At 41.0% G+C, this 16,104-nt stretch overlaps 1 protein-coding gene across 1 annotated transcript; it reads right to left on the bottom strand.

Moving 5' to 3' along the window:
• Nucleotides 1-3,024: 3,024 nt before the first annotated feature.
• Nucleotides 3,025-16,059, bottom strand: LOC139289110 (transcription initiation factor TFIID subunit 4-like). The gene is made up of 16 exons (XM_070910628.1): nt 15,792-16,059; nt 14,819-15,628; nt 13,609-13,763; nt 12,731-12,850; nt 11,194-11,349; nt 10,921-11,043; nt 10,626-10,715; nt 7,518-7,745; nt 7,227-7,362; nt 6,707-6,815; nt 4,385-4,554; nt 4,145-4,275; nt 3,903-4,028; nt 3,607-3,663; nt 3,380-3,499; nt 3,025-3,253 (listed from the first exon to the last, which is right to left on the bottom strand). Exons 1-16 carry the CDS (start codon nt 16,057-16,059, stop codon nt 3,086-3,088), a joined length of 2,967 nt encoding a protein of 988 aa, XP_070766729.1. The 3' UTR covers nt 3,025-3,085.
• Between the last annotated feature and the right edge of the window lie 45 nt (nt 16,060-16,104).

The raw sequence follows: 16,104 nt of genomic DNA, 5'->3' as shown, positions 1-16,104 counted from the left end.
ACTTGGAGTTTTCAAGTTTCATGTGATGTTTCTTTTTACAATCTAAATTGAATTTAATCCATGCACATATTTGTAATCTGTCATCTATGCAAGGGCTTGTGTGCTTTCTAAATCCACCCTTTCTAACAGAACAATTTGGAGTGAAATATGTGAAAAAGAAAGAAAAGTCAAGAGATTAATTTACCATGCAATCAAAAATGTGTGTGTTTCTGTAAGGAAGGAACAATCAAAACCTACCAGATGAAAAAAGTAATATTTATGCTGCAAACTGAGGGATAGGTCAGATTCCTTTTGACACAATGTGCCATGAGTTACTAACTGGTAGTGAGGCCGATACATGGACAGATCAGTAAAGAGATCCTGTGAATAAAGATTTCCCACCGGGTCGTCAGCTTGTGAAACAGACCTGAAAAGCAGCAGATGGGACCAGTTAACAAAAGCATTTCAAATCAAAACACAGCACTCAAATAAGTCTTAATCAGCCACAACAGAAAATATAATCTCTTGCATATTTTTGCTGTTTGTTTCTGCTCTCAGAGCACTTTGTATATTTTGAAATTGTTTTGCTAAATTATCATTCATTTCTGTGTGATGAGCTGCCGACTCACTGTAGTGTCTCTGACTTGGCTCTATGTATCAACATCACTAGCTGTGAGTAACCAATAGCACCTTATGTCAAAATATTCCTTCTAATCAATAAGAAAATACTGAAACGTTTGCAGTAAAAGTTATTTTTCTAAACATTGTCTTTAGAAATACCAACATTATTACTATTTTATATCCAGTTTGATTGTGCTTTATTACAGAGTTGGTTGTACTACTTTCAGACGCTTTCGCATTAAAACAGTACATAAAACAACTTTGTATCAAATCGAGATTGATTATAATCAATGCTATCGTTTTATCTCTATTTAGGCCCTTTTAAACACTCGCTTTCTGACTTCATTCTACTGCTTCTTGGACAGTTTGCGTTCACAAATACTGCAGACAGGTCACAGAAAGTACAGGACAATGCTTGAGTGGAGACGCTGCTGCCATCACTTGTGTACTTTCCGAGTATTTTAGGCTCCAAAGTGAACTACGGTATGAAGACCTGAAAGGCCGGACCTGCCACAATAATTACAACAATCAAGGTATTTGTTGTTGTTTTTTGTTTTGTTTTAATAGAGATCATTCTGTCTCAATCCATTGTAAAATAGCAATTAAAAACTTTTTTTTAAATTCAGATATTTACATATAAACAAGTGTGCAAAATATACAAGATATTGGCAAGAAGGCATCATGTATTTGTCTTTTTTCTCATATATGTATATATGAAAAATAAGACAAACTTGCCCAATTAGAAGTTGTCAACTGATAAATCTACAAATAGCAAACCTAGGTATGTACAGTAATAAAATTTGCCGATAAACATTCTTTCATAAAATGACAAAAAGGTATAAAGATCAAAATTAGTATGTGCACTAAAAATATAAAAAGTTATAAAGTGGGTATGTTCATCTGATTGACTAGTTTTAGAAAACTGATCTGTCAAAGTGCCGTCCTAGTTCTGCATTTCATGCTCATGTTTACCCAACATGACCTCCATCACTCATAAATATAAAAATGTAGACATACAACCTATTGACAAATGTTTGATTCACTTAAATGACTGCACTTAAATGACTGCAATCCACAACATCTTGGAATTCCTTTCTCCAGACTCACTTCTCCATTTTTTTGACTCACGTTATAGCACATCAGCTACAGACCCTGGATATACTTTACATTACTAATGACCACTTCGTTTCCAAAGTATACCATACTAGTTTGTTTAACAGTACAAAAAGAAAAGACTATAATGCGCTTGAGATGGCAATCCATCACAGTAAACATCCTGGCCAAACATTTCTTAAACATTGCACACTCTTGTGTAAAAAGTCAGTGGCTCTTCGGGTGACATTTATGAAAGGTGGGAAAATGACTTGAAAGCTCTGCTTCTTGGTAACATTATTCAAGAAACACAGAGCCAAAGTGTGCACCGATAAAGTGGCAAACAACGATTCCTTTGGAAAGGATGTTCACTCAGCTCTTTAAGTTGAACTTTATAATGTCACGGAAGAAATGAATGAAAACTGCTGACTGCTGGGTTGGTGTGAAATAATCTCAACAAGTATGGTGCGCTTCAAAAATGATCAGTAGGAATGTAAAAGCACATGTAGTCTTTTGTAGTAAATGTGCTAGACTGTGTCAGGAACTCTCACCGTAAAAAACGCTGCAGTTGCGAGAGTTCAAATCCCAGCACCTGTGATTCCATCGTGCACGACACATGACACATAAATAATCATTTTTGTTTCCAATCAAGCAAAGACAAACAAAGAAAGCACACATCCTACAAATCTGGAGAGAACTGCTGGATAGATGAAGTTACTGATGCTGACCAACACATTCTAATCCATATGGCTTAATCTGGTAAGAAGGCAACTGACAAGACTAGTCGAGATTAGTCTCTGTAAAACAATCCACAGGCATTAAAACTGTGCTAAAATATAGTATAAATGTGACAAATTAAAATCTCTCTTAAGAACTTACATAAACAAAAAAAAAGGGCTTACGTTAACATGATCAAAAAAAAAATCAACATTACTGCAGTCTTGTAAAATCAGGCTGTTGCACATTAATCTAAAATGGAACCACTTCATAGAGATTTGCTGCTACAACACAGATGCCAGTGAAAATTACCCTGACATGGTTTTTAGTTCTGATTTTTTGTGTGTGTGTAGCATGAGGCAGTGCATGAGAAAAGTGTGGTTGGGTGCAACTAGTCTCTAAAGAGTAAACTGAGCTGAGAGGCACGCTGACATCAGGGCCGAGTTCCAATGTTTGCTCCACCTCTGCACTGGAAACACAAAAAGGCCTGTGCTTGAAGAGGCTTTTCAAAGCTGACGTCTCTTCAGTGTTCAAGATAAATCTCTTCCCACAGACAAGACGTCTCATCAGTCAGCAGTGTGCGATCACAGAGAGTACAGGCAGAAAGGGTCTGAGCTGACGGTCAACTTTGCTTCCTTAATGCCACTGAGCGAGGCTAGTTATTTTAATGTGGGTGCTATTTCAGGAAGCCTTTATAGAGCAGGTGTGAATGACTGGTTCCTCTTTCATTCTCCAGGCAGAAGAGCAGGTCCCTGAGGTTGACTCTGGTGATGCGCTGTCGCATAAACTGTCTGGAGCCTGCCCCGCTGGAGCCTCCAGGCTGGGAGGGGCCTGACCCTGAGCCCTGGAGCGCAAAACGGAGCAAACACAAGAAAGATGTGTTATCTTTTATTGACCTTTTCTTTGCAAATTTGAAATGATTCAAAAATAAGCGCAACCCTTTCATGGCAAATGCTTCTGTGTTCCTCACCTCTGCACTGGAACCCCGAACGGGAGAGTCCATTTTCCGTTTTTTCCTCGGGCCGATTGCTGCCAGCGCCGTTAAGTTGGCTTCTCTCTGTCTGATCTGAGCCAGCTCCTGCTGCTGCATCTGGAATACAACGCAGAATAAGATGCAGATCAGTCTCGCAGACAAACTTGTCATAATGCTGCATGAGGAAAGCAATCATGTAGTCACTTATGGTGGCGTATACTTGCCTCTTTGGCCTTCTGTTTAAGTCTGAGTTGCTCAGGGTCCTCTTGTCGTGACCGAGACTGCAGCGAGGTAGAGGACATTTTAATATTTAAAGATGGATATGTTCAATTTATTCGATCAATTGTTTTATTCATTCACTCATTCATAGTTAGCAGCTCTAGTGACTGTTAGCAGCACAGGAAATGTATACTAATGACACTGACCCTAGATCCCTCACTCGCCTTGTCTATGCAATTATGATAGCGTGTACGATTCTTCCTGTCAATGACACTGTGTGTCCTTGGTTATTTATCGTTACCTTGGCAGCCTTTAAGAGAATCTCTCTCTCCTGCTCTTCCTTCCTTTGCTTCTCCATCTGATCCAGCTGCTCGAAGTATTTGAGCTGGGCTCGCACATCGCTGACCTGCTCATACCGCTCATCCTCCTAAAGGAGGTATGAAGGAAGACGTCGCAAGGAAGGACAGAAAGGTCAAACAGGAGGAATTAAAATGGCAATGGGTCTCACCAGCTCTCAAATTAATCACTGTAATTAATTATCACCTTTAAGGTTATGTTCTTCTGCTGAGCCACTTGTGACACTTTTTCCAGCAGGTTTTGTAGTCGCTGCTGTGTAGCGTAGGAAATGTAGTTGATCACATCTGTGCCCAACTCGCTGACACCAAACTTCTTACCTGTCACAACAGGAGGAGAGTGGATAGAGATTCAGACAGAGTGAGACAGTGTCCGCTTTTTAAAAGCAGGAACGCGCTGTACATTTTATCTTAAGTTCATGTGTCTCACCAATCTCCAGAGCTCTCCGGGTGAGCAAAGAGGTGGAGAGGAAGGTCTCATCCTTACAGGACCGAGTCACCGTGCCGACAAGCTCAGAGTTAGTTGCTAAGATACGGGCACTCTCCTCTGACAAGTTGACTCCTGCCATGGAGGCCACATCATTGATATCATCATCATCCCTGGATGAATAAAAAAAAAATGTTGAGACCGACACAATTTATACCTTTTTGTGTGTAAAACAAAGTACAAAACAGCTATAAAAATGTAAATACTAAGATTATTCATCATGCACCCAGATTACTGAGTCTGACCAAACAACTGCACTTATAAAACCATCAGTGCAGTTCATATATCAAAGCATAACACACAAACTGAAGCCATTTCTAAGGCTTTTATGTGTAGCGTTCTATTTAAAACCTCTGTCTTTGGTGCCCTCTAGTGGTAGCAACACAGACTGCACTAATTTAAGACCCATTTATCTACAAATACGTATGCCATCAGAACAACTTCAAAGATGCTGGAATCACGTAAAAATGTGTGCATAGAGTGCAACATATATGTCACAACGCATGATTAAAGCTCTTTTTCCCCACGTTTTGGTTCATAAACAACAAAATGTCCACAACAACACTTGTGGTAAGTATGGTAAGGGGAGGAATGCCGACGCAGCGTAGTTACTTTACTTTGTCCCCCCCACCAATATATCAAAACACACAATTCACATGTTTTCAGTAACGTGATCAACAGCCATATATGCTACATGTTACACAAGACAGAACAGAAAGTCGTGGGTTCCTCAATAAAATCACTATTTTATGCTCTCAAATTAATTTCACAGGATAAACCAGTCTATTACACCTGTACAGTCTAAGGCTATCTATTACAATAGCCCGGTAATAATTCCTATCTACTCCTGTCTGTAAGCTAAATTGGCCCTGGGTGACATTAAAGCTTTACTCTACCTTTGTAAATGCAGAAAAATGTTTTTGTTGACACCGTGTCAGAAAAGGTGTAACTACCATGATGTATTACCCATAACCACTTTTGCTCATGAGGCCATTAAAGATAATTACTGCATTAATTAGCAAATGTGTCTGTGCTAACTGATTTATCATTAAACAATGCAAGGGTGGTAAAATATGAACAGAAACCTGGACTATAGAGTCAGCATGCTGAAATCTCCCAAAGAGTACACTGATCCTAAAACAGACTCATTTACGTCACACAAGTAGTTAGAGCTTTACTGTCAAACGAACAAAGAATTCTGGACACATATGTATAAATGTGTGGCTCAAACACTGATGAAGTAATGTTGCACTAAACAATACCCGTGAGAATATAAAAGCAGAATTTGCAAGTCCTAATGGTGGTTTTCCTCTTTTTAGTCTTGGTGCTTAGTGAATCTGCTGGGGAAGCTCTTTACCATTTCTTCAGAGTTTTCATCATCTTTTTCCCCATGGGAATGCACAATGCCTGACTACGGTGACTCTATCATATAGCTCTATCACAAAAAAATGAATTTTCCCACATCATGAAAATCTAAAGAGCAAGGTCCACCAAAACTTAATATAATCATCCACTATGTGGCCGTATCTGTGGTCGCAAGTTTGTATTTTTGTACTATGTAGTGCTCTTGAGATGTGTTCACAAAGACGAATCCACACAAACAAACAGATGAGAGCAGGCTGTACATAGAGTGTATAGCTGGTGAGAGTAGCAAATGAAAATAACATCTGATCTGGGTCTGGTATTGATAAAGGCTGACTATCATAAAAACCTCAACTGTTCAAGTCAGTAACTCAGTAAGAAGGAACACCTTCTTCTCAACCTCCTGATTTAAGGGAAAAGACAGTAAAGGCTGCAACTAATGATTAATTTCATTACTGATTAACCTGACAATTGATAGTTTGGTCTACAAAATGCCAGAAAATAGTGGGGGGAAAAAAGATATTCAGTTTACCTTCATATAACATAAAGAAAAGCAGCAAATCCTCACAATGTATAAGCACAAAGTAGTCAATGTTTGCATTTTTTCTTTAAAATCTACAAGATAATCAGTTATCAAAATACTTGCCAATTAATTTTCTGTTGATCAACTAATCGTTCCACCTCTAAAATACATGCAAATGAATTTTAGAATCTATGTTGTTAAATGTAGAAAAAAGTAAGTTTGCATGTCTTGGTTGCTGACGTAGAACATCAAATAAACTAATACAAAGAATTCTGTATAAAACATTGAAATTAGGGACCTCTAAAACTCCTGGCATGCTGACTATTTGGAAACCAGTATTTAAAAGACACTGATGACATTGATCTGAATGTGTCACAGACCTGAAGGTTCCCCCTCCGGCTTCCTTCAGCTTGTTCTTCTGTGCAGCAGTGAGAGGGGCCTGACTGACTACTTGAACTCCTTTGGCCCCAGGAGCCAATGTCTGCTTCACTGCTGGAGTTAAAAGAGACACACAGAGACAGAAGCAAATTCTGATTTAAAACATGCACTATGGCATGAACCTGGCACCTTTGCACAAGCTTAGTGTCCTGCAATTACAAACACTATCCACAAGGCGGCAGGACTTCCATACTGTACATAGTGAATGGGTGAAAGACCAAACACAGACAGACTCGAAGGGAACAATGTATTTTTGTGTTTTTCCAGTTACTTGCTTGTTTAGGATCTGAGTCTGTCCACAGATGCCCATTGGACACTGTGTGGTGTATCAAATGAAGAAAATAACAAACTACAACATTCAGAGCATTTGGCTGATTTTACATGCCTGCTGACACACAGTTAACTGCATATTCAGTTCACCGTACGAAAGAAATAAAAGAAGTGTAACTGTTGAACACATACCTGTCTGTAGCTGTTTGACCACCTGCGGCTGGCCCACAATGATGCGGCTATGAGATTGTCCTCTGAGGGTTACTATGGGAGACTGAGCCAGCGTCACCTGTGGCCTCACCATCGTTCCCTGTTGCTGGGGCACTATCTGCGCACATTCAGACACAAAGAATGAGAAACACAGAATAAAAACACAGACAACAATAGAAGTACAAACTCTTACATGCAAGGTTTCCACTTCTATGTGCACGCCAATGACTGAATTCAGATGCAGGTAATAATTCCCACTAGCAGCAAAATTACCAGTCCAGGTTTACTGTGAGGTGTCTGAGTGAGGCTGATAACTGTGGTTTTGGTGGCGGCAGTGCTGGTGGCCGTAGTGATGGCGGTGGAGAGAGGAGGTCGCAGCACCACAGCGGTGAGGGCCGTGGAGGCTGCTGCAGTGGGCTGAGTGCTGGGCTGAGGCAGCAGGCTCTGCTGGATGAAGGCCTCTGGATCTGGAGTCAGCTGACGCAGTGCTGGGAGACTTCTCTGCAGTTAGAAAGAGGACAGCAAGGGTGAACATATATTCAGTTTGATAAAGTCACTGACTCCTTTCCACACAGGATAGATTTGGTTATTGCGCTTAGGGATAAATGGTGCAGTTTCTATCACATACTGTACTGAAAACTAAAAGGATTGCAGATAATTTAGTTTATTACAAATATGTACATCTAATGAGAAGTTCATAAAAGCTTTTTATTGGCTTTTAATTGGATCATGGTTAAGAGAAAAAAATCTGATAATAAATGTACTCTCACATCATTGTACATGCTAATTGCTCTATTTCCAGTACACTCTCACCACTGTCTTTACCTGAAGTTTATATGTTCACAATGAATAGACTAATTCCAAATTTGTGATTAAGCAATTACAGTATTTTTATACAACTGGTAACACGCATTTCTCAATACTGAGTTCACTTTTTCAGAACTCTTCACACAGTCAGCGCAACAGCAGTCATTGTGGACTAGTCTGTGGATCACTTTTCAGTGCTTTGAAATGCATTCAATGGCAACAACCTTCAAAATTCATGAACTGTTTTCTCACTCAATACCATTTTGCACGTTTACATACTGTTGCAAAAACACAAAATCACTGTAAATTAGACTGCAACATCTAAAAAGAAATAGAAAAATAAAAATGCATGAACACCTAATTGGGACATACAACACTGAACCTATTTTCATTCCTTCCTCTGTGTATGACTTGTGCCAGGTGAGGAAAGGGGGCAAGTGAGGTGGAATCCAGAACATTTTGTAATTGTATGAGAAGATGTGGCGTTTCACCGATGGGTTTACAGCACATCCCACGATGGTGTCACTTTTCCTTCTACCTTACCCTCTATCCCTCAAACCCACCGAGGAATTATTTTCCTCATGGAGGTGGAAACTTTATGTCAACCAGCCACATGATCAGATGTCCCTCTTGGACGCAATAAATGCTTCATGTCTTGACACATCTGCAAAATATTGCCAGGGATGACTCAGGCATTCCTTCCCAGGTGAATTGCAAGCGAGGACAGAAGGTGTGATGTGGATGAAAACTTGTGGCCAAATGCAGAAGACAGGGTTGACTGGGACTGTTGTATTTCTATATCTGTAGCATATATATACACAAGTATGTATTGTGAATATGTATAGTTTTGTATTGCATAACTGGAATTGCTTTAGTTTCCTTTTGTGCACTTGGAATTTAAGTGCACAAAGCCTATTGAAGCGTACTACAGAATTTCTGATTCATTTCTGTGACATTTACTGTAAGGTAGCACAATCCAGGCAATAAAAAAGTGTTCTTCTTTCTGCCATAATGGAATCTTGGTTTATTCTAAATAAATAAAAGATACTTCAAAGATAACAGTGATACATATTGTAATGCTACCTGTTAATAGTGTTTTTTTAGGCCATCGTGTAATGAATGACAAAGACAAATATTGTCAGTGTTCTGGTACAAGACTTGAACCTGAGATGTGTATGAAGTGTTTGGTTTGGATTAGTGCATTATGGATGTGAGATTAACTGTTGTGCTGAGCTGCTGTGTGAAGAGTTTTGAAAACGTGAACTCAGTGTGGAGAAATGTGTGTTACTGATTGTAAAACAAAACCTGTAAGTGATGTCTGCATAAAGTGACAGCCATGACAGTAACATCAAGTATTTCTTTCTTTCCTGTCCTGTTACCCTCAAATGTAAAAAAGAATTATATTCATGATTCTGCTCTTTCACAGCATGTTTTTCATTTTGAACATTATGCCTATTTCTATTCGATTAGCCTGCTAAAAGCCATCCTTCAGTTGTGACTTTTGGAAAGGATGACAATGTATTGGTTGCACTCCCAGTGTTTTTGGGGTGAGGGTGTGCAGAGAAGGATTGTTGGTCTTGAGAAAGCTGGGTGAGGGTGAGAGGAAGAATTCCTGAAGATGTCACCATCTGTGTTCACATACCTCAATTTGGTATGCACAATAGCATCGATGTTTGTACACTTACTTTGCAAGAGCACAAAATGCCTATTCGTAAAGAGGAGTAGCGGGAAACAGTGGCATTATGCCTTACACAACGCTCAGTCCGCACAGTGCATTAAGAGAAAAGACACTCTTTTCTCTCTTTGAAACCTTTGCATACCTACTAGCACTTCACAAAGGTTTCAGAAACTGTTTAAGCATGTTGGTATTATACAACTTTAACACACAAACCTTGTGTTTGATGCAGGAAAATAAACCCTTTTATACCACACTGCTATCACATGTACATTCCCTGGTCCTAACTGTTTAAACAAGACCTGGTACTGCAATTTCAGTTTGATGCCCAGCACTGCTAAACCACATAATTATACTGGCCTGTGTGTAAATGTGTTTGCTAAATGGAGTTTCAGTTCATTAAGAGTTATTGTACCAGTGTTTACACTGGAGGAGAAATAGTGTCATTTTACAGGGTTTACTTGTTTGTTCATCTTACGAAAGGTAAATGCAACAACCTACACTCTATAACAATGTTCATGTACTACATCTCTGACATTATGTGGGCTAGAAGCCTGCAATGCCTGCAATGGGATTATAGAAACCTGTGTTAATTCAATAGTAACAATAAGGTAAACTATAGGTATTATATAAAACATGTATTGACGCTAAGCAGTGCAAAACCTGGTAAGGAGCAGAGTCGTGAAGCCGAGTTGCCTTGAGTTTCCATGTGGCACTGAAGAGCAAGCAATAGTTTTTGCCCTGCAAATCCTCTAGTCACCAGCACTACCTGGCGAGTGGAGGGTGCAATCCACGTCGTGGAGTGTGTACATGTCAAACAAGGTCAGAGTTTACACGGCCTGTAACATGCAGCATCAACCATTATATCAGCATATCTGCTGGTGTGTCACTGATCTCACCTTCAGGAAAGGCACAAGGTACGGCTGTGGTGAGGAGTTGAGCTCCCGGTATAACCTACTGGTGAAGTCTTCAGGCTCTATCTTCCCTTCCTGTTGTACAATATACACAGAGGATGGATCACAACAAAAAAAAACACAAGGTAAGAAAATTGACTGAAGGAATGACACGAAAGGTGTGAAGATACGGATAGAGAGATCAAGTTTTAACACAGAGATGGTGTGAGAGAGAGAGAGAGAGAGAGAAGAAGGAGATGATGGAAAAAAGACAGAAAAAGAAGGAGAGGAGAGGATTTACCAGCAGGTTCTTGACCAGCTCCTTGACGTTGGCCGTAGTCTCAGAGGACTGTTTTCCACTGGATGCCAGCTTGATCAACGTGGACAAAAAGTTTCTACACTTTTTCACATTCTCCAGTGTCTCCTGCAAGCACATACACACAAAATTGCTCTTAAATATAAACATCAGACTTACAGTAGACAAGTGAAGCAGAACACACAAATGAACATGTGTATAGTTAGCTTTGAAAGATTACAAAGACAAAAGCATTCAAGGTTAGTACTTCTCTCTTACAGCTGTGATAGCTGTTGGAGTGACAGGGGTCCCAGAGGGCGCCAGGGGCCCAACCCTCTGTGTAACTGCTGTGGCTGCAGATCCAGGCTGCACTGTGGTGGGCATTCCTATCGACTGTCCCGGACTGGTGGCAGTTCCTCCCAGCATGATGGTGTTCTATATAAGTCATTGAATATGCAGTAATGAGATGAGACTCAGGACAATGACAAGGTCAGAATAACAGTTTGGACATGTCTGGTCCCGGGGCGGAGTACATTCAACTTGACTAAGACGTAATACATTTCCCCAAAGTTTTATTTTTCAAGGAAAAAGCTGTGCAACATATTGTATGTTTGCAATCACTGAACAATCATTGATATTAATATACTACGTGTACAACATGACCTCTTGGGAGCTTAACAATTCTCTTCTTCCACCTCTAAATTACAACAGAAAAACATAATGTGCAGAAAAGAAAACCTGTTATGTAAAAATGTATTAACCTTCAAGTGAAATTCAATAGCAACCTGAACAATCATAACTCACAAGAAAGATTAACACAACCAGCAAGATTTTCAAAGGGAGCAAACAAACAAGCCACCGAGAGAATACACAGAAATGAAAAGAAATGTGCTGGCCTTTATGCGAAAACCCATCCTTTCATTGCCCAGTTATTAAGCAAAATAAGATGACCATGCAACCTAAGAAACATGATTGGAGCCTGTTGTTAATCAAGCATTTCAGAGTAGGAAATCAAACCTACCTGGTCCAAAAGAGATGCATTTAGCCCTACTTTAGGCAAGCCTTAAATTAACGCTTTCATTCTGGGAAATTACTTCTATCTTTTTCAGGATTTAGCAGAGCTGCAGAGCCGTTCCCAGCAGGTGGACAATGACAGACAAACCTGCACATTCCACGAAGAAAAATCAAAAGAAAAATTTCTGTGCATATTGCTGGCAATCCCAGCCGCAGCAAATGTTTTTTAAGCAACGCCAGACCACAATGAGTGAAGCAAAATTTGTGGGCTAGCCGTATGAGCTTAGTGGACACAGGAACATTGAAAAATAGTGAAAAATGGACTTTAGGAAAAAGGGAACAGCTTGACTGGTTGGGTTTTGATGAGGTCAAGAAGGTCGCACTTTATATCTAGAATGATGTGGGCAGGAGAGAGTAGGGGGACAATTATGATGTTGATGCCATTGATGTCATCTGCCTGTCACAGTCACAGGAGGCGCAGAGCTAGCTGTGCACAGGTAGAAATTTTACTGGTAGGGGGAATAAAATATAATTTCAGACCCTGAGAAGCATCTTTTATGTTTGTGGCTAAATTTAAGCCAAATGGATTGCTCTAAAAGTGTGACAAGCAGCCAATCGACAGCATGTTTCACACGGAGCAAATGGTTTGATTCAACTTGATAGTCCAATTGTTACAGAGTGTTCAGTGTCACCATTCTTTGTGTTGAAACACCTTACAACTTTTAATGCCATTTGGTGCTTGATAACTTTATACCCTGCACATGGAATTAAATACCAAAAAGGTGATGTGTGGTGGAGTTACCTGCAGTACAGGAGGCCTCTGCAGTGTGGTGGTGGCCGTCACAGTGGTCTGGACTGTGGAGCCTTGTTTAATAATGGTGGTGGGGGTAACAGGACGAGCCAGCAGTGACGTGCCTGGAGCCTGCCGGGGATGATGATGATTTTAACTAACAGTTCTCAATTTTGCCTTTTTTTTTTTAGTTTTCTTCACTCATTTTAACCCCAGCTAAATTACGATCTCTGAGAATGTGTCATTTACCATGCTAGCAGAGTATTCATGTGAAACCAGTAACCAAAATGTAATTAAATCAAGCCGCATTATAAATGTGTTCATTATTGTGACTGTGTACGCTGTCACTGAGAAGGGATGCTCAGTCCTTGTATTATGGATGCACCGATCCCACTTTTTCTCTCCTGGTACCAATCCTAACACCTAAACTCAGACAATCGGCCAATATCGAGTACCGACCCAATGAGAGTGCCATTGTTTTTATTTTTCAGTTTAAATCTGTACACCCACTGTGTGTGATTGGGATCATCGGACTTTGTGCAATGTAATATGAGGCTGTGACCACACCTCACTTCTTAACTATACGTGAAGATGTTTATACACCAACATTCTTTTAAAGCTGGTGTTAATTTTAATAATATTGTTCTTAAAGGGTTTAAGGAATTATGGTGTTACAGTATAAATACGACAAAGACAACTATGACAACTGTGACAAAGAAACAGTATTTAAAGTGCATCAATCACATCTGACTAATACCGCGATCTGTTAAAAAAGGTCACTAGACACGTAAATTCTGATCCAGTATATCAGATCTGTGCGTCACTACCTACCATGAATGAGTCACATTTTCTGTGTGTGACTGTGCTCATGGGTTCAGTGGTCCTAATACCTGTAGAGAAGTGATCTGGACAGGTGGAGTGCTGGTGGGGGCTGCAGGTCGTGGTGTCATGGCGCTTTGGGACTGCGACTGAGCTTGCATCTGAGCCAAGGTCTGCTGGTGAATCATCAGCAGCTGCCCGCTCTCACTGCGAACCAAGACCATGCCTGCAAGAGGCAAATGTCAGGGGGGTTAAGATGTCGAAGGTCAGGGCTTCTCTGCCCTAATCAGTCACCAATATACTGTATGTATGCATGGAGTTTCTGACGTGGGAGAGGGGGGTGGATTACTCATCTGTAGGTCTATTGATGCATGGATATTACCTCAGCTGGGTGGTCTATGTTTTGAAATTTCTAGGCAAACCAGTCAGACCAAAAGGAGCCACAAACATGATGCCATAAATCAAAAACATTTCAAGCCACAACACAACATGTTATTTGATGTTGTAAGCATCCACAAGTACACAGTACAACAACAAAGTAAAACCATTTTCTTGCCGCCAACACTTTATCCTGGGTCTGGTGTTATAGCGTGCCCATTCTCCATCAACACAGGACTCCCAACCAGAAGCTAATTTCCATGCATTGATATTACTATATTTGAACAATTCGTACTGACTTATGCAAAAGAAAATCTGAAATTGTCCCATTAATAGCCACTGAGGGTAAAATCAAAGGCTGTCAGTGCAATCCCTGGAGCAATATCTGACGTCAGAGACAAACAGCCTAACAGTTAGCCTTTGCAAACAGTTTAAAACACACACACACACGATAGATACTTGATACACAGTAAATAGCTGTTGATGAGAACAGTTTGCAATTGTCTCTGACAAGACAAAGTAATACGAATCAATAGATTGCAACAGAATGCTTGTTTGATATACTATAGCAGGAATAAGCTGGCTGACTGCCCTCAAGGCTTTTAATCTGGTGTGCAGTTAGAACCTTGTACACCTCTAATCTGATATTTGTGGCCTTAAAAGACAATCAATTATGTGTCCTCTCTGTTTAATACAATATGTCTCAATCTATGTCTTGCATATTCACACAAGAACAGCTAAGAAACATGCACAAATAAAAGTGCGTTTGTGTTTGACAGCAACAAGTTTCTGCTAAAGTTATTGCAGCTTGACACAGCCTAAAGAGGCAACACTGTTTTCACATCTAACTTGTTACAGAAAACTTCCAGATGCTCTTAAACTGTTAGCTGAACACTAAGTTACCTGGAGGGAGCTGAATGTTTTGGATATTTGGGGCGTTTTGTTGAGGCTGAGTGAGTCGAGGGGCCAACACCTGTGGAGCAATAGCTCGTATTCCACTAGGAGGAGTGGCGGCGATTGTTGACGGTACTGAAGTCCTCAGGTTTTGCAAAACAGTCGGGCTCCTCATGGTCGCTGTTGTCCCTGTCGCAACAGTTGTAGCCACAGCGTGTCCACCAGTCTGAATTATGGTTTTTGTGGAGTCGAATTTGTTGACGAGAGAGCCAGCCGTGCTGGTAACACTGACTGCTGGTGATGTTAAAACTGTGGTTAGGTTGCCTCCGCTTTGTGAGGTGAGAGTGGGAGTTTGCATAGGTGGCCTCACAAGCGTGACCGTGGGTACACTTTTCACAGAGGGCTGAGACGAAATCACAGCATTCTGCGAACTCGTCGAAGAAGTTCGAATAATAGTACCCGGTGTTGCAGACAAAACTGCTGAGCTTCCTTTGCTCACAGAAACAGGTCCGTTGTTGACAAGCGTGACAGCGGGCTGCGAGTTGTTGTTGCCGCTGCTGTCAGCAGATGCGCCTCCGGGGATATGACAGTTCATCACCACGGCACTTCCATTCAAAGTTTGAACACCAGTCGTTCCAGGTTTCCCAACACCAGATGTTGCATCTGACACTATCGTAACGACTCTAGCTGCCCCCGGCTTGGACTGACTCTGAGTGGCTGTCATGCTCGGTCCCGCCGCCGATGTGGTCCCAGCTGCTCCATCCATGCTTGAACCGCGGGACCCCGTACTGTTAATGACACCTCCTTGCACTCCTGTCCCTACAGCAGCGGAAACACATGAAAACAAGGGGGGTGTCGAACAACTCTCCGATTCGCATTAGTTTCGGGAAACACACAAGTGAAGCCAAGTTAGCTACAATCAGTTGAAAAACGTGACCAAAATTAGCTAATGTTAGCTAACCGGAGTGGGCAGCTATCTTACCTGCTTTAGCAAGCTCTTGTTGTGAAAGTCCAATTTTACTGCCCTGAACATTGGAATTACTACCTACAGCTAAGTTGCCGAGGTGATTTGCTGCAGACTGGACCCTGGCTGATGTGTTGACGCGACCTGTTCCTGTCAGCTCAGACTCCAGAGATCCGACCAGATCACTAACTACTTTTTCGTCCACCTCTGTGTTGAAGAAAACATCATCCAGCAAATCGGAGCCCGCCGCCATCTTTGCCCAGCTACGCTCGCTCGTGAGACGCATGCGCCGATTGGCTGCACCCACAGTGACGCGGCTTCACCGGGCGCT

This window comes from Enoplosus armatus, chromosome 8 (genome assembly GCF_043641665.1).
Source record: "Enoplosus armatus isolate fEnoArm2 chromosome 8, fEnoArm2.hap1, whole genome shotgun sequence".
Classification (NCBI taxonomy): domain Eukaryota; kingdom Metazoa; phylum Chordata; class Actinopteri; order Centrarchiformes; family Enoplosidae; genus Enoplosus; species Enoplosus armatus.
This window is presented reverse-complemented; position numbering and strand designations above follow the sequence as displayed.